At 38.9% G+C, this 24,281-nt stretch overlaps 1 protein-coding gene across 1 annotated transcript in view; it reads right to left on the reverse strand.

Annotated features, from left to right (window-relative positions):
* LOC140197010 (uncharacterized) overlaps nt 1–24,281 on the reverse strand; it is a 227,344-nt gene that overhangs the window by 27,445 nt on the left and 175,618 nt on the right. Inside the window, exons 69-80 of the mRNA XM_072256942.1 lie at nt 22,209–22,339; nt 19,878–19,966; nt 16,123–16,305; nt 15,030–15,182; nt 14,823–14,942; nt 9,418–9,626; nt 9,197–9,275; nt 7,455–7,628; nt 4,422–4,523; nt 4,029–4,277; nt 3,604–3,744; nt 2,520–2,698 (exon numbers count right to left, since the gene is read on the reverse strand). Of these exons, the coding sequence (XP_072113043.1) occupies nt 2,520–2,698; nt 3,604–3,744; nt 4,029–4,277; nt 4,422–4,523; nt 7,455–7,628; nt 9,197–9,275; nt 9,418–9,626; nt 14,823–14,942; nt 15,030–15,182; nt 16,123–16,305; nt 19,878–19,966; nt 22,209–22,339 (1,809 nt within the window). The remainder of the gene's footprint in view (nt 1–2,519; nt 2,699–3,603; nt 3,745–4,028; nt 4,278–4,421; nt 4,524–7,454; nt 7,629–9,196; nt 9,276–9,417; nt 9,627–14,822; nt 14,943–15,029; nt 15,183–16,122; nt 16,306–19,877; nt 19,967–22,208; nt 22,340–24,281) is intronic.

Below are 24,281 nucleotides of genomic sequence, written 5' to 3' on the forward strand. Positions count from 1 at the left end.
TAGTCAGCTCCATCTTGGGTACTAGTCTACAAAGTACCCAGGACATCTTTAGGGAGTGGTGTCTCAGAAAGGCAGCGTCCATTATTAAGGACCTCCAGCACCCAGGGCATGCCTTTTTCTCATTGTTACCATCAGGTAGGAAATACAGAAGTATGAAGGCACTCACTCAGTGATTCAGGAACAGCTTCTTCCCCTCTGCCACCTGATTCCTAAATGGACATTGAAGGTTTGGACACTATCTAATTTTTTTTAAGTATACAGAATATCCGTTTTTGCACATCTTAAAAAATCTGTTCTTATTCCACATTTTCATATGATGTAATTTGACCTTTCTGAATCCTTCTTAATAACTTAAAAGTTATGAATAGAGGAGCAGAGTTGACAACATTACTGAACGTGTTCAATTTAAGATAATGGTCTAGCCTTGTTTTGTTCCGTTTGCTTTTTTTTGGGTTTAGTATTTATTTATTTGTTTTTGGGGGGTTTTTCTTTGTATTTTTTTTCTTTTATTTCTTTTTTCTCTATGATTAATTATATCAAGAGTTTGGAAGTCTATTATACATGTATTATTTGAAATCTTTTTTGCACATGCTTATCAACAATAAGATTATTCCAATCTCTCTCTATCATCATTGTTATTCTGTTCATAATTTTGGAAAATTAATAAAAAGATTTAAAAAGAAAAAATCTATTCACACACGTAATTGATTTACTTCATTTATTATGTATTATTTTATTTATTTATATTTTTCTCTTTGCTAGATCATATATTGCATCGAACTGCAGCTGCTAAGTTAACAAATTTCACGACACATGCCGGTGATAATAAACCTGATTCTGATTCATCCTAGCCTAATCAAGGGACAATTTACAATGGCCGATTAACCTGCCAATCGGTACATCTTTGGACCAGGCAGTGGCGGGAATTGAACCTGGGCCGCTGGGACCGTAAAGCGTTGTGCTAACCACTATTTTACCATGCTGCCTTTCAACCTCAACCTCTCTGCTAAAGAAAACCTAATTTATTTTTCTCTTTACTGGTTCTGACAAAAAGTCCTAGATCTACAAGATTCTCTGTTTAAATGTCCCCTGATGCTGCCTGATCTGCTGAGTGTTTCCAGTATTCCTTGTTATTTTTTAATGTTAAGGTAAATAGCATGGGAGCAAGCTGAGTGGACTGGTAGAACCTCCCAGCTTTGCCACCAAAGGCCAGAACTGTGGTTACGTTAATGCCTAGAAGCTGCCCATGGCCATTTCTTGTGTACCCTCTGTCTATAGAACAGTAGAATAATGTGTAATTAAGCAAATGTTTTAAACCAGGCAAGTCTAAGTTTGACTAGTACCACCTTCAGAATCCTCCACTTTGTTTAATTGTATTCTTAAAGCTTAAATATTTCGGTTGACAATAGGTGGTTTCATTATTTGAGTCTATCATTGGTAATCCAAAGATAGCAGTAATTGGATGAGGTTGTAAGTCTAGATTTAGGACCGTTGAAATAATATCAAAAATATCTTTCCAATATTTCTCCAACAAGGGACATGACCAAAACATGTGAGTTAAAGAAGCAATCTCAGACTGGCATCTGTCAGATGGATGATTGCATTTCTTACTTTAATAGCTAGAAGGTCCATCTTGTTGAATTGGAAAGAGATCAACCCTCCTACAGTATTTCATTGGTTTTCACAAACTATGGTGTGTCTGAATTTGGAGAAAATTAGAAGTGCAGTTTATGACCCTTCTATTAAGTTTGAAAAAATTTGGAGGCCATTTATTCAGCATTTTCATTTGATGTAATCTGATCATTTCCAAACTGATTTTATTTCTCTGTACTGTTGTTGGAGGGGAATGGAGGCGTCGACGCTGAGGTTTTCTTCTTTTCCATTTTTAAGTTGTTAGTTTTGCCCAAGTCTTTTAGTTTAGTTTAGTCGTTTTTTTTTTCTTTTGGGATGGGTTTTTTTGCAATTACTCTTTTTTTTTAAATGTAACAATACATCTCATATTATCTGTATTATTGCTATGTTTTGTTTCTATATTTTGAAATTAATAAAAAGATTGAAAAAGAAAGACAATAGGTGGTTTCAAATCTCAAGTGACATAATTCCTACGTGTGTGCAAATAATTAAATCAGAGTAGTTAAATTTTAAAAGCAAAATATTCATTTACAGAGTTCAAATATAGGGGAACTCAAACTAGATTGGAACACCAGATACAACATTTTTGCTAAAGATAATATAACTTGTGAGAAAAATTTAATATGATGGTTCTTTGTGCAGATAATCAGTAAGTTATAATATCTCTATAACTTTAAGGAATTGAAGGTGATCTGGTATATTTAAGATGCATGGAATTGTTAGAGCTAATTCTCCTATATATTGACATTTGAGAGGTGCCTGCTCCAAATCTCACATTCAGGATATATTTTCCTCCAGAGTTTCAGTGAAATTCACTTTCTACTGTTCAATAAGGACAACACAGAAATGGTTATGCAAGAATCTATCCTTGTAATGTGCACACTCACATAGACAGAAGAACCAGTGATTCGTGTGGTGCTATTGAAATTGCATTCTCCATTCTCACCACAGTCACATAGCACTAGCTGTGGTCTTAAGACCGAGGTTAGGTTATTAGAGTCAACTGCTTCAACATCTACTGTTAATCCATTTTTGTTTGTCGGAAGCCAAATCAAAGTTCCATTTCCTGTTGAATTAAACAAAAATGTTAAAAGAAGTACCACAAGAGCTGGAACAATGTTGTTACGTTTGATACCGTTTAATTTAATGTTTTGTTCTTTTAATTTTAGCAAATAAAATTGAAAGAAATTTTTTGAGGATCATGTGTCCTCACTGAAATGGAAGGACCCAGGATCTCAGGATATCATGCATACATGTTATAAATGAAACCATCAATATAATATTCGGCAACTCCATTTTGTAGAATGTAAAGTATTATAGTTTTTGCAAAGTTTTTTTTAAAACAGTGGGTGTGTCTAATCTGGTAGCCAGTTATTACTTAAAGCGTAATACATTTTAATCAGGATAAATTTCTTCTTTTTATTACCTACCACTGGTAAGGTCTTTCTTTCAGAATATTAGATTTTGGCAAGAACTGAACTAAATTTCTCAGGTGTTTTCTCCCAATAATGTTCACTATTCTTGCTGAGAAATAGTTCCTCTTGCACAGCATGATTTATTTATTTATTGTGATACAGCGTGGAATAACCCCTTTGAGCTGCATTGCCCAGCAAGCCCCTGATGTAATCCTAGCCTAATCACAGAACAATTAATCTATTAACCGTACGCCCTTGGACATGGGAGAAACTGAAACCCATGGGGAGACCGTATAAACTCCTTACGGCGGGAAATGAACCTGGGTATAAACAATGCTGCATGCTACTTTACTTGATGCAGACTTATGAGAAGACTTTTTCTGTAAACATATGTTTACTGGGGGGTTATTAAGATTATTTATTCCTTTATTGACTTAAAAATATGACAAGGAAGTTGCATTTGATTCATTTGTCCAAAGCAAAATTAAAGCTAAATAATAAAGTTTGTTTTGATAAATGTGTTTTGCAATGAACATCGTAAATGATAAAACATTACCTGTTATATTTAGATCCTTGGATATGTAAGGAGTAAATACAACATTTCCACTTTGTTGTGTTACTGTGTAGTAACTAATCACTTGTTTAAACAGTTTTGTAGAAATCACACTATTTCCTTCAATGGTAGGTGGAAATGAATCTATAATCGGGTGAAAATAAGGAATAAATGATTAAATAATAACAGCAATGTACATTTCATTTATCATGATTAAATAATAATGGTATCAGGCATGAGTATGCCATAACTCAAACTTTCTCAGACAAATTACATACTTTCAAGACACAAAATTGATCTACCCAAATCACTACATTTATAAACAATTATCAGGTGTTACATGACTGGCCAGTTTCCTTTCTGCCTTACGTAGAAAAATACAAACTTACACTAGATGATAGCTTTTAATAATCATTTTAATTGCTTACTTAGTATTTTCATATCTTCATTCAATTGTGTGATTGTGTTTGCTGTAGACAACCCAATTTCTATATTTCCTGTACTGAGCACATCATAAATGCATTGAGTGTTGTTGTTGCATGCAGCGGCACGCTCGTTGTACAATATCATGTTCTTTTGCTGGAACTCATCCAGGAATACAGGTGTAAACATATTGTTTGCAGCTCTTGCTATAACACTTTGAATTGTGAAAATAGATTGGTCACTGGGCACTTCCCCTATTGGTAAAGATATTGAGAGGTAAATAAACAGGATGATGGATACTCAACATGCACAAAACAGCTTGCGTTCTTTTGGTATAGATAAAGTTTTAATTTTCCAATGCAAATGATTAGCTCATGGTAGTTTATTTTACAACTCACATGTTAATCCATATCTGAAAAGTGTAGATTCTGAGCTGTTGGCTGGAACAATGGACCCATTGGGCATTGTGAAATCATCATTTTGATTATCATTCCACAATCCTAGAAGCAATCAACAATGACAAAAAAAATTGTAACAGGTTTGCATTTTAACAATTTTTTACGGAATAAAACATGGCAAATTTGAAAGGCTGCTTCAGTTTTTTCAACAATTATCTGGACATCTACTTTTTGAATTACAAAATCAGTAATACATTTAAATAACTGGATTTACATATATGGTGATGTGAAAAAAAAAGCAGATAAACTTAGAAATCAGCCAAGTTTTAGATCTAAGTTTGAAACTGTTATAGAATAAAAAGGAATATGGCTAGACATATTATGTTACAAACAGTATTCTAAAAAATCTTTATGTATGTCTTACAGCATTACCACCATAATCATTTTTAGATTGAGTTAACAAATAGTAACATAAAGATAATTTTCAGATGGAAGTGTATAGTGTTAAATTGATAGGAAGTCACATGACAGGTAATTTATTTATGTGAAATATATGTGCTAACCTGAAGAGTACCAGGCTTAGCGTTGACTTCCTAAGGATGGCAGAGTACCACAGCTAATAGAATTGCTGCCTCATGCTGGCAGCACTTTGCTGTCTGTGTGAAGTTCTCCCATGAGTGTCCCAGGGTGTTCTCCCACATCACATAGACCTGCAGGCTGCTAGGTAATTGGCCATTTTAAATTTCCCTGACAATTTAGATGAGTAGTAGAATCTAAAGAGTAAATTGGGATTACAGTAAATGGATGTGTGCTGGTTGTCATAAACTTGCTGGCCAAAGGATTGGGTTCCATATGATATGAACTGGAATTGGAAACATGAGAAAATCTGTAGATGCTGGAAATCTAAGCAACACACACAAAATTCTGGAGGAACTCAGTAGGCCAGGCAGCATCTATGGAAAAGAGTGAACAGTCGATGTTTTGGGCAGAGACATCTCAGCCCGATGGTGGTCCAGATATCAACCAGTACGTTCAAAGAATCCCTTTAGCAAGGCATTTGACAAGGTCCCACATGGGAGGATGGTCAAGGTACAGTTGCTCGGCTTTCAAGATGAGGTAGTAAATTGGATTAGACATTGGTTTTGTGGGAGAAGCCAGAGAGTGGTAGTAGATGGTTTCCTCTCTGACTGGAGGCCTCGTGGTGTGCTGCAGGGATTGGTGCTGGGTCCATTGTTGTTTGTCATCTATATAATGATCTGGATGATAATGTGGTTAACTGGATCAGAATCAGATTTAATATCACTAGCATATGACATGAAATTTATGGTCGTCATAAACCAATGTAAGGGGGTTTCGTCTCTTATGTTACTGTGTCGGCTAATTAAAATGACTTCTTTGTTATGTTAAACGCTGAGAAAATCCTTCCCGCTGGCAGTTTGTTGAATCACATTACTGATAAGACGATGTTATGAACCAATTGGGATAGTTGTTATGTTTTTGGTGTATTTGAAGATACTGTATGTGTGGGGTTTTGGGGGAGAAGGCGGGAGAGAGGGACAGAGGATGAACCAGGTGCTGTGAGTCTGCTAACGGGGTCAGACCCCGAGGAGGACATTCGGCGAGGAGACGGAGACGGACTCGTGTGGAGCGTCTGGTTGGCCACCGTTGTTGGTCCCAGGTGGCCGGTCGAGGTGGTCCGAGGGGTTGCAGGGTGAAGAAGAAGGTCCTGAGCTCCAACGGTTTTGTGCACGAAGAGATTGAACTTTGATAAGTGTGGCGCCTTTTATTTTCCTTTTATATTTTATTCTCTATTAATTATATAGTTCCAGTAATATCTATAAACTGTGAATCATTTAATCGTATCTGGTGTATTGTCTGTTATTTGGTGGGGTGGGGTACAACACACAGCATCCACACAAACTAATTACCCAGTTTGGCAGGGCCGAGGGCTGTTTCCCTAGACGACAGCGAGCCGAGCGACCCTGAGGGTGGCCAGGGGGGCTACACCAATATATTGAGTTCAGGAGATGGGATTTTTTTTTGAAGTTGTATAAGACGATGGTGAGGCCTGACTTGGAGTATTGTGTGCAGTTTTGGTCACCCTAGAGGAAAGGTATAAGCAAGGTTGAAAGAGTGCAGAGAAAATTTACAAGGACATTGCTGTGTCTGGAGGAAGGATCTGAGTTACAAGGAACGATTGAATAGGTTAGGACTATATTCTTTAGAATGTAGTAGATTGAGAGGAGATTTGATAGAAGTGTACAAAATTATGACGAGTATAGATAGGGTAAATGTGAGCAGGCTTTTACTACTGAGGTTGGGAGGGACTATAACCATAGGTCAAGGGTTAAGGATGAAAGGTGATTAGTTTAAGGGGAACATGAGGGGATACTTCTTTTCTCAGAGGGTCATAAGAGTATGGAATGAGCTGCCAGCACAAGTGGTGCATGCAAGCTCAATTTCAAAGTTTATTAGAAGATTGGATAGGTGCATGGATAGTAGCAGTACAGAGGGCTATGGTCCCAGTACAGGTCGATGGGAGTAGGTAGTTTAAATGGTTTCAGCATGGACTAGATGGGCCAAACAGCTTGTATGTGTGCTGAACTTCTCTATGACTCCAAAACTCCTTCATTTCATCTTAACCTTATGCCTTCCTGTTTTTGATAGCAGGCAAAAGATTTTGATCATCTACCTCATCTATGCCTCTCATAATCTTACATATTATGTCACTATTTGACCTTCCTTGCTCCTGAGAAACAAGGCCAGCATATCTTTCCTCCCCTCGTAATTGAACTCCTCCAATCTGTGTAACTGTGTAAAATGCTGGTGAATCTTGTCTCTTGTCTCTTTAGCACAATCACATCTTTAATTTGCATTTTTAATATTCCTAAATTTCTTAAGAGTAGCTTTCAGCACACAAACTTTCTAGAAAGCAAGATCTACAATGAAGCAATGCATCAATAACAGTGCCAAGTTGGCCAAAGTTAAATATGTCATGTTACCCAAATATGTCATCAGTCAAAATTGACTTACCAAGAAGACCTTGTGTTTTGTTCATATATTTTTTTGGTAAACTGGGTACGATACTTAACATTTCAAATCTTGCTGTTACTTTTAATGAAATGCCATTCTCAAATAAAGCAAGCATTGATGACTTTCCTTCCTTCTCCAGATAAAAATTATCTTCATAATACACTTCCTTATTATCTGTAAGGATAAATAGCAGACCTGAATGTAAAATACTCAGGCTAGAAATGACAACCAGCAATACTAGACACATTATTTTGTCTGGTATTTGGTAAAGTTTACTGCCCAGTCTGAATTAGGAATAAAATTGAATGACATTTTAAATTGGTCCTCCATTATTATTAACAATAGCAGTTTGTAAACAATGCTGTGGTATTTTGTACTGAGTTTGCAACTACTTAATCTCATACATTGGAGTTTCAAGCTAAATGATGCAACTTGCAAAAATTACCAGAAGAATGAAAGCAAAAGTATCACCTTTATTTCTGTCTGGAATTGTTAGTGATACACCAAGTTATATGCCACATTCTGGTCAAGGAATGGAAAACGCAGCTCTCCACTGTTGAACCCATCAAAGTCGATTGAGTCAGTGAAGGACTTCCTACTTACCTGGCACATGGGAGCTTTCGTGTTCTGCTGGTCCAGAGGAGATATGCATAGAGGGGAATGGGAAAGTGGGATAAGGGGCAACAGAGTGGGAGTGGGATGAATATGGACTTGTGGGGGAGGTGGCAAGTGAGAAGGCCAAGTGGAAGCGGTGGGGGGGGGGGGGAATGTTGAATCTGACTCACAGAAGTCTTCTCCAGAAATGATAACTCAACTCCAAAAGACAATTGCACAAGTTATAAGACTATAAGATGTAGTAGCAGAATTAAGCCATCGTGTGCATTGTGGCTTATTTATTTTTCTTTCAAACCCATTCTCCCACCTTCACCCCATAAGCTTTAACTCCCTTACCAGTCAGGACTTTCTCATCTCTTCCTTAAATGGAACCAATGACTTGGCTTCTATAGCTCTCTGTGGCACCAAATTCCCATTTCTCCCCTCTCTGCCTTCTGCCAGTCAGCCAATCTTTTATTAATGCTACCCACCTTGCCTCTAACACCTTGGGTTCTTGTTTAGCAGCCTTGTATGCAGCACTTTTCTAAGGATATTCTGTAAATGCAAGTAAATAATGTCCACTGATTCTAATTTGTCTAACCTGCTCGTTACCTCCTCAATGAAATCTAACAGCTTTGTCAGGCACGATCTCCTCTTAAGGAAACCGTATTAACCTTCCAAGTACTCTAATAGCATTAATGGTAATTTTATTTTCTGTTTTAAGCATTATTCAACTCTATATGGCAGAGCAATAGATAGGTGAAGTGAACTATGTAAATATTCATATATCTGTGGTCCCGTACTGATCAGGTCCCATGGGTGCCAAACTAGTGTTTCATCTTCCATCATCTGAGTTTATATGTCCAGCCCAAATAATGGGAATGGATACTGGATGATGACTCCATTAATACTTTTGTTTATGCCAAAAAATCGGGAAAACGAAACACCATTGTTCTTACGTCTAGACTGTAGCACATCAGGAGGTTACATTGTAAGAGATGGAGGTTGGTGGGAGAGTAAACCTTGCTCAAGTTTAATTATATTTTATTGTTTACTTTGCAAAAGATAGAAGCTTTCAACAGAGATTTTTTGTGTGTGGTTAAACTACACGTTTTTGAAAAAATAAAAAAAGAATAAATTTATCTCACCTTCCGCAGGAGTGAATTGCACATTCGTGTCATTTAGTTGCACATCAATTGTATCATTGCCTTTCAAAGTCATCTGGACCTGCCGAAAAATCATCATGAATAGAACAGGAGATACTAAATTTGACAGAAAAGTTTAGGTGCATAATGCCTTACCCAAGAAGCTGAGGGTGTATTATCATTAATTAGATCTGGAGCTATACTTATACAAAAGATGTACTCACTGTAATTGTTTTGGTTGATCTATGCCGAGCTGCAAAGGCTGCAAAGTTTGTGGCGTTAGCTTCACCAGTTTGGACTGTGCGTGCATGAAGTTGAAACATGGTTGTACCACTGGATTCATTAATATTAAGTAGCACAAAATCTCCAAGACCATTGAAAGTGAAGGGATGTCCATCTAAAGTGAAGAAGTGGGGATCTCCATTCCCTAACCCTACCAAAGTTACAAACAAACAAAATTAATGTGTGAAGATTTAATAATAACTTAAAATAAAACTTCTATTATCTACATTTTTCAGCTAATAGCCTAAAAAATGCATTTTGTAATTTAAGCCGTCAAATTGAATATTCCAGTTCTAAATTTTATATCTGTTAAACAGAATTGTTTTAAAAGTTCTGCCTTGAGGGTAGAGCATAAATTTTCTGAAAGAAACAACACCTACAACACGAATGCTGGAGGAACTCTGCAGATCAGGCAGCATCTATGCAAATTAATAAAAAGTCAATGTTTCAGGCTGAAACCCTTCTTCAGGACTGAGAGATCTTGTCCTGACATAATGACATAAGACCACAAGACAGAGGAGCAGAATTAGGCCATTCAGCTCGAGTCTGCTCCGCCATTCCATCACGGCTGATCCCAGATCCCACTCAACCCCATACACCTGCCTTCTCGCTATATCCTTTGACACCCTGTCATCACGAAACTATCAACTTCCGCTTTAAATACATCCATGGACTTAGCCTTCACCGCAGTTTGTGGCAGAGCATTCCACAGATTCACTCTAGTCCTGGATACATCCACCAAAGGAAATACCCTCTCCACATCCACCCTATCTAGCCCTTTCAACATTTGGTAGTTTTCAATAAGATCCCACTGCATTCTTCCAAATTCCAGTGAGTGCAGGCCCAAAGCTGCCAAACGCTCCTCATAAGTTAACCCCTTCATTCCTGGAATCATTCTCATGAACGTCCTCTGGACTTTCTCCACTGGTAACACATCCTTTCTGAGATATGGGGCACAAAACTGTTGACAATACTCCAAGTGTGACCTGACTAGTGTCTTATAAAGCCTCAGCATTATCTCCTTGCTTTTATATTCTATTTGCCTTGAAATAAATGCCAACAATGCATTTGCCATCTTTACCACAGACTGAATCTGTAAGTTAACAATCTGGAAGTCTTGCACGAGAACTCCTAAGTCCCTCTGCACCTCTGATGTCTGAATTTTCTCCCCATTTAAATAATAGTCTACACTATTGTTCCTTTTACCAACATGTATTATCATACATTTCCCAAAACTGTAATCCATCTGCCACTTTTTTGCCTATTCTTCTAATTTGTCTAAGTCCGGCTGCAATCACATCGCTTCCTCAGCACTACCTACCCCTCCCCCTATCTTTGTATCATCCACAAACTTTCTCACAAACCATCAATTCCATTATCCAAATCATTAGCAAACAATGTGAAAAGTAGCAGTCCCATTACTGACCCCCTGAGGAACACCAATAGTCACTGACAGCCAAACAGAAAAGGCCCCTTTTATTCCCACTTGCTGCCTCTTACCAATCAGCCATTCCTTTATCCATGGAGTACCTTTCATGTAATGCCATGGGGTTTTATCTTGTTAAGCAGCCTCGTGCATGCCATCTTATCAAATGCCTTCTGGAAATCCAAGTAAATGACGTCCACCCAGCTTGTTACTACCTGGGAGAACTCTTACAGATTTGTTAGGCAAGATTCTCCTTTACTGACTTTGACTTATTTTACCATTAGTCTCCAAGTACCCTGAAACTTCATGCTAAATAATAGACTCCAACACTTACCCAACTACTGAGGTAAGGCTAACTAGCCTATAATTTCCTTTCTTTTGCCTTTCTCCCTGCTTAAAGAATGGAGAGACATTTGAAATTTTCCAGTCCTCTAGTACTATGCCAGAATCAAGTGATTCTTGGAAGATCATGACCAATGCATCCATTATCTCTTTAGCAACCTCTCTCAGGACTCTGGGATGTAGTCCATCTGGTCCAGGTGACATGAGTTTGCCTAGCACTTTTCCCTTTGTAATAGCAATGGCACTCACTCCTGGTCTTAGACACACACAGACCTTTGCCACACTGCTAGTGTCTTCCACAGTGAAGATTGATGAAAAGTACTCATTGAGTTTATCTGCCATTTCTTTGTCCCCTTTACTACCTCACCAGCATCATTTTGCAGTGGTCCAATATCAACTCTCACCTCCCTTTTACTCTTTATGTTACTGAAAAAAAATTTTAGTATCCTGCTTTATATTATTGGCTAGTTTGCCCTCATATTTCATCTCTTCCCTTCTCACAGGTTTTCAGTGGCCTTTTGTTGGATTTTTAAAGCTTCCCAATCATCCAACTTTTCACTCACTTTTGCTACCTTATATGCCCTTCCCTTAGCTTTTATGTAGTCCTTAACTTCCCTTGTCAGCCACGGTTGCCTACCCCTGTCATTTGAGAACTTCTTGCTCTGTGGGACATATGTATCCTGCACCTTGTTAACTATTCCCAGAACTTCAGCCATCTCTGCTCTGCCGTCATCCCTGCCAGTATCCTCCTCCAATCCACCTGGGCAAGCTCCTCTCTCATGCCTCTGGAACTCCCTTTATTCCATTGCAATACTTATACACTTAACTTATGCTTCTCCCTCTGAAATTGCAGTATGAATTCAATCATATTATGATCATTGCTTCGAAGGGTTCCTTTAAAAATTAAGCCCCCCAATAAGATTAGGGTTATTATACAACACCCAATCTAAGATAGATTTTCCTCTAGTAAGCCAAGCACAAACTGCTCTAAAAAGCCATCTCATAGGTATTCAACAAATTCCTTCTCTTGTGATCCGACACCAACCTGATTTTCCCAATCCCCTTGCATATTGAAGTCCCCCATTACAATTGTGATATTACCCTTATTACATGCCTTTTCCATCTGTCTTTGCAATCTCAACTCCACATTTTGACTACTATTTGAAGGCCTATATATGATTCCCATTATGTTTTTTTTCCACCCTTGCAGTTTATTAACTCCACCCACATAGATTCATCATTCTCTGACCCTATGTCACCTTTTTCTGAAGATGTACTTCCATCTCTTACCAACAGAGACAAACCAACAGAGCCTAGGCCTTCCTGCCTGTCTTTCCAATGTGAAGTATATCCTTTGATGTTAAGCTTCCAACTATGCCCTTCTTTCAGCCATGACTCCACCCAACCAATCACACCAACCAATCTCTAATTGCGCCACGAGTTCGTCCACCTTATTCCGAATGCTACGTGCATTTAAATTCGACACCTTCAGTCCTGCATTCTTTGCCCTTTGGAATTTTTCCTCTGTGGTACAATTTAACTCTTTACTCCGTTTGCGTTTGTATCCAATCAATGGCTCTGTCCCTCCTTACATTCAAGTTACACCCATCATCTATTTGTAAACCTGCTGGCTCATCCTCAGCTCTATCATCCTGGATCCCATCCCCCTGCCATATTAGTTTAAACAACTCCCAACAGCTCTAGTAAACCTGCCCAGAAGAATATTGGTCCACCTTGGATTCAAGTGCAATCTATCCCTTTTGTACAGATCACACCTGCCCAGAAGAGGTCCCAATTATCCAGAAACCTGAATCCTTGCCCCCACTCTAATACTTCAGTCATGCATTTATCTGTCACCTTATTCTATTCCTATCCTCACGGCTGCGTGGCACGAGCAGCAATCCCAAGATTACTACCCTTGAGGTCCTGCTTCTCAACTTTCTTCTTAACTCCCTGTATTCTGTTTTCAGGACCTCCTCCATTTTTCTACCTTTGTCGTCGGTGCCAATATGTACCGCGACTTCTAGCTGTTCACCCTCCCTTTCCAGGATATTGTGGATGTGTTCAGAAACATCGCAGGTCCTGGCAAATCCAAGGCAAACTTGTTCAGAAACATCTTGTTTCTTTTAATACCAATTGGTCAATCTCCTGTAATATTAAACAGTGAAAATCAGGATTAAATATATTAATGATGCTTTGTGAGATTGAATTAGGGGAAATAAACAGACCAGAGGGGAAACAGCTGGCCATTGGTTTAGCAGAGTCCCTGCTATGGTTTGGGTGGAGCAGAGTTGTCTGGCAGAAACTGTATTTGGAAGAGGAGAAGATGGCGGCGTGATGCAGTGCGCAGCGGCCGCTCCGGTGAATGATATCTGTAATCTGTCAAGTAGGGTGCAGTGCACAATCCTGATTTGATGGAGACAGACATGAGAGTATGGAGGAACATCTGGAGAAACTTCTGAAATGCCTTCTTCGCTGCTGCTGCTACTGTGTGATCCAGAATCTCCGGAGGAGAAGGCCCCGAGTCCTCGGCTTTACTTGTTGCTCGGCGGCCAGGGCCGGGTCGAAGCGCTCGGCAGAGATGGTGCTCGGTGTCGGAGGGCTGGTCAGAGGCTCGAAGTTTTTGGACGGACTCAGAGTCGGCTGTGGTTGGGTGCTTCCAATGCATCGGCAGTTGTCGGCGCCTGGAGGTTTATGGCAGGGAGAGTTTCTCCCTTTTGCCACTTGCTATTGGGACTATCGGGAGTTGATTGGAACTTAGAGACTTTTTTTTTTTTTTACCGTGCCCATGGTCAGCTCTTTATCAAATTATGGTATTGCTTTGCACTGCTGTAACTATATGTTATAATTATGTGGTCTTGTCAGTGTTAGTCTTTGGTTTGTCCTTTTTTTTGTGATATCACTCTGGAGGAACATTGCATCACTTCTTAATACATGCATTTCTAAATGACAATAAACGAGGACTGATTGTCCTCATAATCTAATCTAATCTAATCACAGTTAACTGAGCTGTGCAGGTGAGAATGATTGAAATTCTGATGCTTAGGCAGAAGCATATTTGTGTATGGGGACAGAGTGGGGAGGAAAGAGTGTGTTAGATCCTGCTTGTAGGGATGCATAGCCAATGCATTAATGGAGTCTGACCTGTAGTAAACATTTCACAGGAATGGGACTGTTGCCAATTCTATAACCAATTGTGATTCAAATGTAGGTGCAGCCTGTAATTCTGATAGGCATAATTAATTAAAACTGTTTTTATACAAAGCATTTCTTTTGTTAAGAAATTGTTAGGATTTAACATGTCTTTTGAAATTCTGAACTCGTTGTTCTGTGCTTTTGTAGTGCAAGACTATGCTGGCCTTTGATCTGCACTGATTATGAATGATACAACTAATTTTTGCAACCATTGTAAAATAACATGTTCCCCATATGCAAATTAATTTTCAACATAAACTGAGCCTGATTATAGAAATTCACAAAAAACAGTATATTGGAAAAGATTACTGTATTACAATCAAATTTCAGTACAGAAATTTCAGAGGAGATAGTTAATTTTCCTTTTTAAATAAAGTCAATTACCTTGACCTGGAGGCCTGTATTCCTCACAGGTAATGCTTGGTCTTTTCTCTATATAAAAGTCACAGAACTTTGGATCATCAACCTCTTCACAACACCATTTATATGGATTCAGGTCGGATTCTGTGAAAGAACATTTATGCATGAATGTGATTTAACAGGCATATAAAATTTTTAAGTATTCAGTGACAACTTGAAGTAGAAGCTTACCTTGGTGCTTGCTTGATGAGGATGACTGTGTAATTGGTATCCAGTAGCGTTCTTGCCAACCTTCAATAAAAGCCCCGTTCTTTGTGTAAATACATCTTTGGCTAGCATTAAATATATTTCTATTGGTTCTACGAAGAATCTTGTTTGAAGTATCTGTGGAAATGCAACAAGATTTTGTTATTAATCATATAAATACAACGTAACTGTGAATTTCCTGATAAATCAAAAGTACCACCTTTCAATGTCAGATACAAAAAGTGACCACCAACATTCCTGTCAATAGTCTTGCTTTCTCATAGAGTCATACAGTAGGAAAAAGTCCTTTCAGCCCAACTGGTCTATGCCCAACCAAGATTCCCATCCCATCTAGTCCCATTTACTAGTGTTTAGCCCATAACCTTCTAAATCTTCTAAATCCATTTACCTGTCCAATTATCTTTTTAAAGCTGTTATTAAATGTGCATCAACCACTTTCTCTAGCAGCTTATTTCAAATACATATCACCCTTTCTGAAAAGAAGTTGCCCCTCAAGTTCCCATTAAAACTTTTCCTTCTCAATGTAAGTCTATGGACTCTGGCTCTTGTTTCTCAACCTTAAGGAAAAAAGGCTAAGTACATTTATCCTATATTTTCATGTTTTTATACACCTTTATAAGATCACAACTCAGTCTCCTGTGCTTCAAGGAATGAAGTCCTAGCCTGTCCAACCTCTTCTTATAACTTAGTCCCTCAAGTCTTGACAATATCGTCATATCTTTTTCTAGAATTTTTCAAGCTTATTATGTTCTGTGAAGATAAGATTTAAATTCATATGTGTTTAGGGAAAGTAACTTTAATTGTATCTACATGTACATGTAATATTGTGTTCAGTTATGGTTGACATTAAAGCCTTTCAATTTCTTTATGGTTTCTTAGCATATAAAGTCTAAGAATGTACTTTAAAAACGGAGTGATTTTATCCATTATAAATGTTCATCAGGAACCATATAACCTACTTAACACTGCATTTTATCCAATTTGCTCAGGTCTATTCTGAAACAAATAACTAAATTATTATATTTGACAGTTCCACAGTAGCAAAAGAAATCCCTACCTGATTTAAAGAACTGGAATTGCCTATCACGCTGCCCTTGGGGAAAGGTACATGGACAAGCAGATAAACCTTGATTCCATTGAGATGGACTTGGCTCCAAATAATACCACTGCAAACATCTTGCTCTGTAATTGATCTGTGAATTATTCTGATTCAGTTGATATATCCATAAGCCTTGCAAATCTAAAAGACAACCAGAGAATATTAGTGTTGAAATGTTTGCAAATTTTGAATGTAATGTTAAGACATACTGATTGGCAACGTATGATCACATTTTAAAATTAAATTGTCTCAAACTTAACAACAAATTACAATTAAAAACTTCTAGAAATAAAAATCAAAGATTCAAACTACATTTATTATCAGAGTATGCATGCAGTATACAACCCTGAGATTCGTCTTCCCCACAGACAGCCATGAAACAAAGAAAACCATGGAACTTGTCCAAGAAAAACATCAACTACTCCCCCACGTACAGAAAAAACCTCACGAACGGCAAAAAACACAGAATATAAAGCACAAAATTGAAAGAGTCCAGGCATATTCTGCTTAGCTCAGTGTTCGTTATCTGCAGGCTGTCCCGATTCAAAATTTTCCAAATGAGCAACAAAAAAAAGGAACGACCAGAAACGTGTCATAACTTGAACCACAGAGTCCAATCCACAAACCACATCAATTAAACTTTGCCCAAGACTCAGAACACCAGCACCATCCTCCGACACCATCGAGGGAGAGACAGGGATCATTTGAATGCAGGGACCTTCCTCAGGGAGCAGCAAGCAAGAAGGAGAGAATGACAGTCTCGCACGGAAAACTTTCTCTGGCTGCAGGGAGTGAGAGGCTGGTAGACAGTGCTGAACACTCACTCGCCTCAATGATTTCAATCTCCCTTGGCATTTTATCATCAGTAAAATCAGCGAGAAATGAAGTTGTTCATGGGCCAACGCCTGCCTCCAGGCTTCTTGGCCTCGAGGCTGCACACTTGGCTTGAAACCTCACAGAACAGCCTCAGAGACAACAAAGCACCAAATTGCTCGATCGGCCTGAAACACGCCACCAAAATGTAGATCATATACTCCAAAAGTAGCAGAACCACATTTGAAAGAAAAAGAAAATGTAGAAGTGAAAGAAGTAGATTTGTGAACCATCTGGAGGACAGAGGTGCATTCCTGCCATAAATCTAGAAAAAGTAGAGGGTCTGCACAGCCTTCTGGGACAGGCCAAGTACCAGCTTTATGCAATGAACTTCTCTGGGCTCCATTTGAGCTGCTTACGAAGGGAGTGGAGGAGAATGTAGCAAGGAAAAATTAGGAGCCCACTGTCTGTGCTTTCCGGTTTTCTTCGTTCTGTTGTATACTGGCACGGCTTCCTTCCCTGAGAGATCCAAAAAGGTATTGAACAATGTGCAATCATCAATAGCCACCTGTCCTTCTGACCTTAAGACAGAAAGCAGGTTACCAATGAACTGTCTAGCACGTTGCCCTGAGGAACTTGAGTGATCTCTAGGAATATGAAGAATTGATCTACAATAATTACAAAACCTGTGCGATGTACAGTTTCAACCACAACAATATTTTTATCTTAATGCTCATTGTCTTCAATTTTACAAGAGCTCCTTAATAGCACACCTGATTAAATGTTATTTTAATATCAAGGGCAGCCAATTTCACCTTGCCCTTGGAATTAAGCTCTTTAGTTAATGTTTGGTCCAAAATGGTGATGAGATTGAGAGTCAAAATAGGTTAAAGGGTCGGCACAATATCATGGGATGAAGGGCTGGTACTGCTCTATGCTCTATGTTCAAATAATCCTGGAAAAGAAAAAATTAAGGGATATTGTTGAATAGGTTATTGGTGGGTTGGTGTTGTTAATTAGTAATGCAGTCACACCTTCCATCATGCTGTTGATCATTATGTGTAGACAGACTGGATGGTAAATGTCCTTAATGAATTTGCTTCTTGTGTGAGCAGACGCATCTGGGCGGTAGATGCCAGTATTATTAGCCTGTGGTGCGGCTCTCTCTACAGCACAGGACTTCAGTATCACATTTGGAATCTTATTTGTTTCATTTCCATAGCCTTTGCTATATTCGGCGCTGTTCATGATTTCCAAATGTCAAATGAAGGAACTCAATATGCTGAAGACATTTCTGTAATGGGGGATCACAGGATAAAATCAAGGTGGATCATCTGTTTGCTTTTATCTGAACAAAATTGTGATTGTTTTAACCTTCACTTTTCAACTTGCATTGATGAAAAAGGGGACTGCCATTGAGAATCCGCCTCCTATTAATAAGCCACCGGTAATCATAACTAATCACGGCAATATGGCAGTGTTTTAATCTGATATATCTGTTATTACATCGCTTAGCTGCTTTGATTGTATGCTATTTTTCATTGTTTACCGTAGACCACTTAACTCCAGCAAGTAGTCCCACGTTGCAGCTTTAGTAGATTGGCGTCTAGTCTTTAAGTAATCCTAATGCTTATCCAGGATCTTCTGCAATGTTCATTTTATCAGAGCTCAATATTGTGACATCAGGTATGGGCATGGAAATCTCCTGCTGATTGCGACTTTCCATCTTCCCTCAGAAAATGATTCTGCATGAAATGATTTGAATTGACTGAAGACTGACTTCTACGATGATGGCATCTCAAAAGATAGCACTGGCGATTTGCAATCAGGGTTCAATTCTCTCCGATGCTGGTAAGGAGGTTGTAGATCCTCCCTGAGTATCCTCTGGGTGCTTCATTTTCTCCCACATTCCAAAGACCTACTGGTTAGGGTTAGTAAGTTCTGGGCACACTATGTTGCTGTTGAAAGCAAGGTGACATTTGAGTGCAACTGGGCAAGAGTCATTAAGGCAGCTCACCATGTTCTTCTTGGGCACTGGTATGACTGTTGCCCTTTTGAAGTAGGTGGGAGCCTACTACTGCAGCAGTGAGAGATTGAAGATGTTCTTGAACACTCTCACCAGTTAGTTGGCATAAATTTTCAATGCCCTGCCAGGTACACCATCAGGGCCTGAGATCTTGTGAGGGTTCACCTTTTTGAAAGACGTTCTGGCATTGGCATCTAAGGCAGAGATCACAGGGTCACCAGATGCAGCATGGATCTACACAGGTGTAGTTTTATTCTCCCTTTCAAAGTGTGCATAAAAGGCATTGGACTCATCTGGGAGTGAAGCATCTCAGCATTCGTGATGTTAGGCCTTGCCTTGTAGAGAGTTATGGCCTGCAAACCCTATCACAGCTGAAATTGTGTCCGATTCCATCTCTAACTTCAATCTGAATTATTTTTCACTCTTCAGATAGCCTTCTGTAAGTCCTACCTGGACTTTCTGTATTGTTCTGGATCACCAGTTCCAAGTTACCCTCTTAGTTGCTTAGAAATACATTGCTGTTCATAGTTACTGGATAAAAAAAACTTGAAGCTTCCTAAGTACCAGTACTTTGCATTATGGAATGCAGTTGTGTAAGGTGGGGTTTCACCACAATCTTCCAAAGAACAATTACAAATGGGTGGTAAGCCATTAACCTTGTCAGCTACATCCACTTTTCACGAATATATAAAAGCAAAATTATACGCACTTGCCCAACTCCTGCCTCTGGATGTGCAATGTTTCCTTTTTCAAATATTTGCACAATTTTATTTAGAAACTCATTAATAAGCCTGGTTCAACCAGACGAGTCCAAGTGCAATTATTTACATTTAAATAAGGTCATCTTTGTAGGATACAATGAATGAAAACAAACCTGCATTTGCTCCTTTTCTCTTATCAGGTTTAAATCTTTCAGAGTCTGGAAGGTTCATTTGTTCATCATTTTTAAAGAATCCACTGCCACTATGACAAAAAATTAAAAAAAATGCATAATCTAAAATATCAACTGTTTTCCTTCAATTGTTAAATAATAGCAAATGATTCCATATTAACTAGCTGATTTTTAAGAAAATCTGGGGTGAAATATATTCCATCAACTCTGTGGAGAGGTCTAGGTGAGACTAGGCTCCCTGTTTGCCCATCCTATATTCACAGTGATGTGCTTCACAGCTTAGGTTGGGGTGGCACGATAGCGCAAGCTTCAGTGTTAGCTGTAAGATTGGAGTTCGACTCCGTCCATTTTCTCTGAGGAGTTTGTACGTTCTCCCTGTGACCATGTGGGTTTCCTCCACGTGCTCTGGTTTCCTCCCACATTCCAAAGACATATGGGTTAGGAATAGTGAATTGTGGGTATGCTAAGTTGGTGGTGGAATTGTCCTGACACTTGTAGGCTGCCCAGCACAACTCTCACTGATTTGATTTGACACAAACAATGCATTTGACTGTATGTTTCAATATACACGTGACAAATAAAAACTAATCTTCAATCGTTATTTTGTTCCTGTGAATTCATTTTCAAGCATCTGCAGGGGACCTATGTAGTGACTTATCTGGAGATTATATTAATCAAGTAACTGGCACTTTTACAGGAAGACATGGAATTCAGTCAGTTTTATATTTACCAGTTTACTGGGTTACTCAAAGAATCAGGCACTTGCATCTATTCTAACTCCCTCCATTTTGTTTCAATAAAATGCCTATGATTTGCTGAACGACTCCTCAAAGTTCACGTATGAAGAATTCCTCATGTGAATGCCAGGGTTTGTAAGGTTGCATTCATGGAAAAAGATCAGCTTTGCCTGTTTTTTATGTGAACACCACGTGGTAGCTGAATATTTTGTGACCATTTTGGCAAGTAAATTGCCGATCATTTCATGCATTACCTATTCTAGTGGATTATCTCACATTAGATATCAGAGCTCCAATATGACTAAGTGAGCCTTAGGCAACAAGATGAACAGATCAGCATGAAACAAAACCAGAAGCATTCAGCCTCTATGGAAAGTAAAACAGTTAATATTTCAAATTTGAGGTTTTTAATGTGTCATCAGATGTCACATCCAAAGTCCTGCATTTGTGCATTCTGACTGTAAAACCAGGCAGTCACTATGTACCATTCCCGAGAAAAGTCCGTAAACCGATTTTTCAGAAACACCTCCTATAATTCTTTTATTTTATTGGATGTCTTCCACATTCACCCTCACTCTTATAATTAAACTAATGCTGCATATACTGTATTCAGTTGTTAATGAATACCACAAAGCATTATTACTGGTTTGAAAAATTCTTTAACATTTTGAGAGAGAATTCCTGGTTTCCAGGAGCCAGGTTTTCTGTACCTTGGGGAGGCCCTGTGTTGGTTGCTTGGACCATTCAAATGTCCTGAAAATTTGCAGCATCGCAGTAGTTATCCTCAGGAATAGACATTTTCGTAAAGCCAATAACTTATTCTTATGGCTTGAGGAGGTGAAGGGTGAAGGGGTGTGGTGGATGGGAGGCTGTAGGGTAAAAACAGGAGTCTGGGCAATGGAGGAAATACAATGAACCCAGAATTCTGGCTTATGTCATAGCAATTCTGAGTCTAATTTGTTTAAACTACCCATTGGCCCTTTCAGAATATTGATTTTTCTATTTCATTTTCCTGTGCAACCTATAGGAAAGCAACTTCTTCAGCTTCTTGAAGCAAATCTTTGATAGCGTTGCTAAAGTTAGCCTCTCACTGATGTCAGGTGGCCATGCTGCAAGTTTAATTGTAGTCAAAGGACTGTGGGATTCTGAGAAATTGTTTTCTGGTGCCCGTAGTCCTCTGAGGAATTTTTTTGCCTTTGGAAATGAAATTACTTAGAGTGTGATTTTTCACAATGTACTTGTCTTTTTGATATATTTCTGTTCTTTTCCCTTGCAGTGATGAAGTGGCTGCCGATGGGTTGGGGTAGGAAGTGAGATGCACAAGTTACACTATTGTACCACATCTACAGATTGATATTTCAAATGCTTTGAAAGGATGCAGAATAAAAGATCAGCTCATTTTTGTAGCTCACAATTCTGACACCATGTTTATGTGAAGAAAATTAGATTAAGGAAAAGACCTTGGTCACAAAAATCTCCATCTTTAAGTTGGTTACCAGGTTAATTATATTAATATAGGCAAATTATCTTCTATTTCTAAATAGTTTCAGAAGTGCACGGATTTAATAAAGCTCACCTGTTGTACCCAATAACAACATTTTTGGATGGAAGCTTTGAAACATCCCAGTTCATTGCTCCGAATTTATACAGCATTAAAACAAATGAATAAGTTCCATCTGTGGTTATCACCGCTTGAAAGGTATTTGACTGTAATTAAAAACAAAGATTATTAATGCTTCAGGACAAAGGTTAACTGGCATAGCCAGTTTTTATTGCCTATCAATAATTGTTCTAAGAAGATATCGGGCACAGGGTTCCAGCTATGATGAAGAAGGACTTCAAGTTTAATTAATCATATTGGTTATTGGGGTCTTTTTCTCTAGTCAGGGAAATCTGGAACTTGAGGGTCAGGTTTCAGGTAAGAGTGGAAAAATCTTTATCTGTGATCTGAGGGGTAAGATTTTCCACACAGAGGGTGATCTGGAACAAGTTGCCAGAGGACATGGCAGAGGCGAATACATTTACTATGTTTAAAAGGCAGAGATGCAATACAATTGGACAACGATTACCTGCCCTGTTGGTTGTGGGAATGCTTAGCTTTATCTATTTCAGGTTGATTTTGCTGCCCTGTGTTGCATTTTCAAAAGTTTGGCACCCCTTTTCTCACTTAACCTCACACTATTCCTGGTACATCTTTCTGCACTCCTCATTGAATTGATTTCAATGTAATGATGGAGTGATGGAATGAAGGATATGCCAGGCCATGGGCTTATGGATTATGCTAGTGCACCCTTCTGTTGCTGTACCCTGAATGCCCAATGTACTGAGTCTACTTGTCAGGAATCAGGCTACTCCATAGCTGTTGACCAAGCAGGATCCCGTGAGCCTGAGTACATTTGTGAGATAGCTCTTTCAAATCTGCACCAGTTTCCAGAAATGTGAGGTGGACTTCACAAGATCAACTGGGTTGTGATGTCACTGCCCAGGTTAATGGCAGACAATACCTGCTGTTTATTCTTCACACTGTGCTTCAATAAGATCATTGTGGTTGAACTAGGTGATTGGTCAGGCCACTTCAGAGGACAGCCACAGAGTTCTGGAGCCACATATCACTGACAGCAGATAAGGTTAATGCACTTTCTTCCCTTGAAATACACTCAGTGGCCACATTATTAGATACATCTATTCATTAATGCAAATATCAGCCAATCATGTGGCAGCAACGTAAAAGTATGCAGACACGGTTCAGTTGTTGTTCAGACCAAATATCAGCATGGTGAAGGAATTTGATCTAAGTGACTTTAACTATGGAATAATTGTTGGTGCCAGATGGTGTGTTTTGAGTATCTCAGAAACTGCTGATCTCCTGGAATTTTCCATACACACTAGTGATCGCAGAGAATGGTGTAAATAACAAGCCATCCAGTGAGTGGCTGTTCTGTTGGGGAAAACACCTTCTTAATGAGAGAGGTCAGAGGAGAATGGTCAGACAGTTTCAAGCTGATTGGAGGGCAACAATATATAACCATACATTACAACAGTGGTGCACAGGAGAGCATCCCTGCATGCACAGCGCATCGAACCTTGAAGTGGATGGGCCACAACAGTAGGATACTACACAGGGTTCCCCTCCTGTACCTAATGAAGTGACCACTGAGTATGTTTGTGAAGTAAAATTTTTCACAACAACTTATCAGTACTATGACCAACACTGCTAAAATTTGTTTTATTTTCTGTTGCAGATTATTAACAGAATTTAAATTCTATAGTTGCTGTGGTGATCTTTGAATTTGTGTTTCTGCATTGTTGGCCCAGGCAGTGGTTCAAGTTCAAGTTTAATTGTCATTCAACCGTACACAAATATAGCCCCAAAAGAAACAGTGTTCCTCTCAGGCCAAGGCCCAACCCAGAACAGATTCTATTACCCCATAGAGGCACCCCGCCTTGGCATCTCCTCTTCTGGGCAACTGCAACAACTGACCCCATGGTCTAGGCATAGTCCTTGCCCTAAATGAGGCAACACAGCTCTCCTTGCCATCGGTTTCACAAATGAACCAGCACTTGCAGCATTCTTTGTTACCAATATCCAACAGGGCCTTGTGATCACAATGAAAACATCCTATACAATCACTCACAACTGTTCTGGTCT

Source organism: Mobula birostris, chromosome 4 (assembly GCF_030028105.1).
Source record: "Mobula birostris isolate sMobBir1 chromosome 4, sMobBir1.hap1, whole genome shotgun sequence".
Lineage (NCBI taxonomy): Eukaryota > Metazoa > Chordata > Chondrichthyes > Myliobatiformes > Myliobatidae > Mobula > Mobula birostris.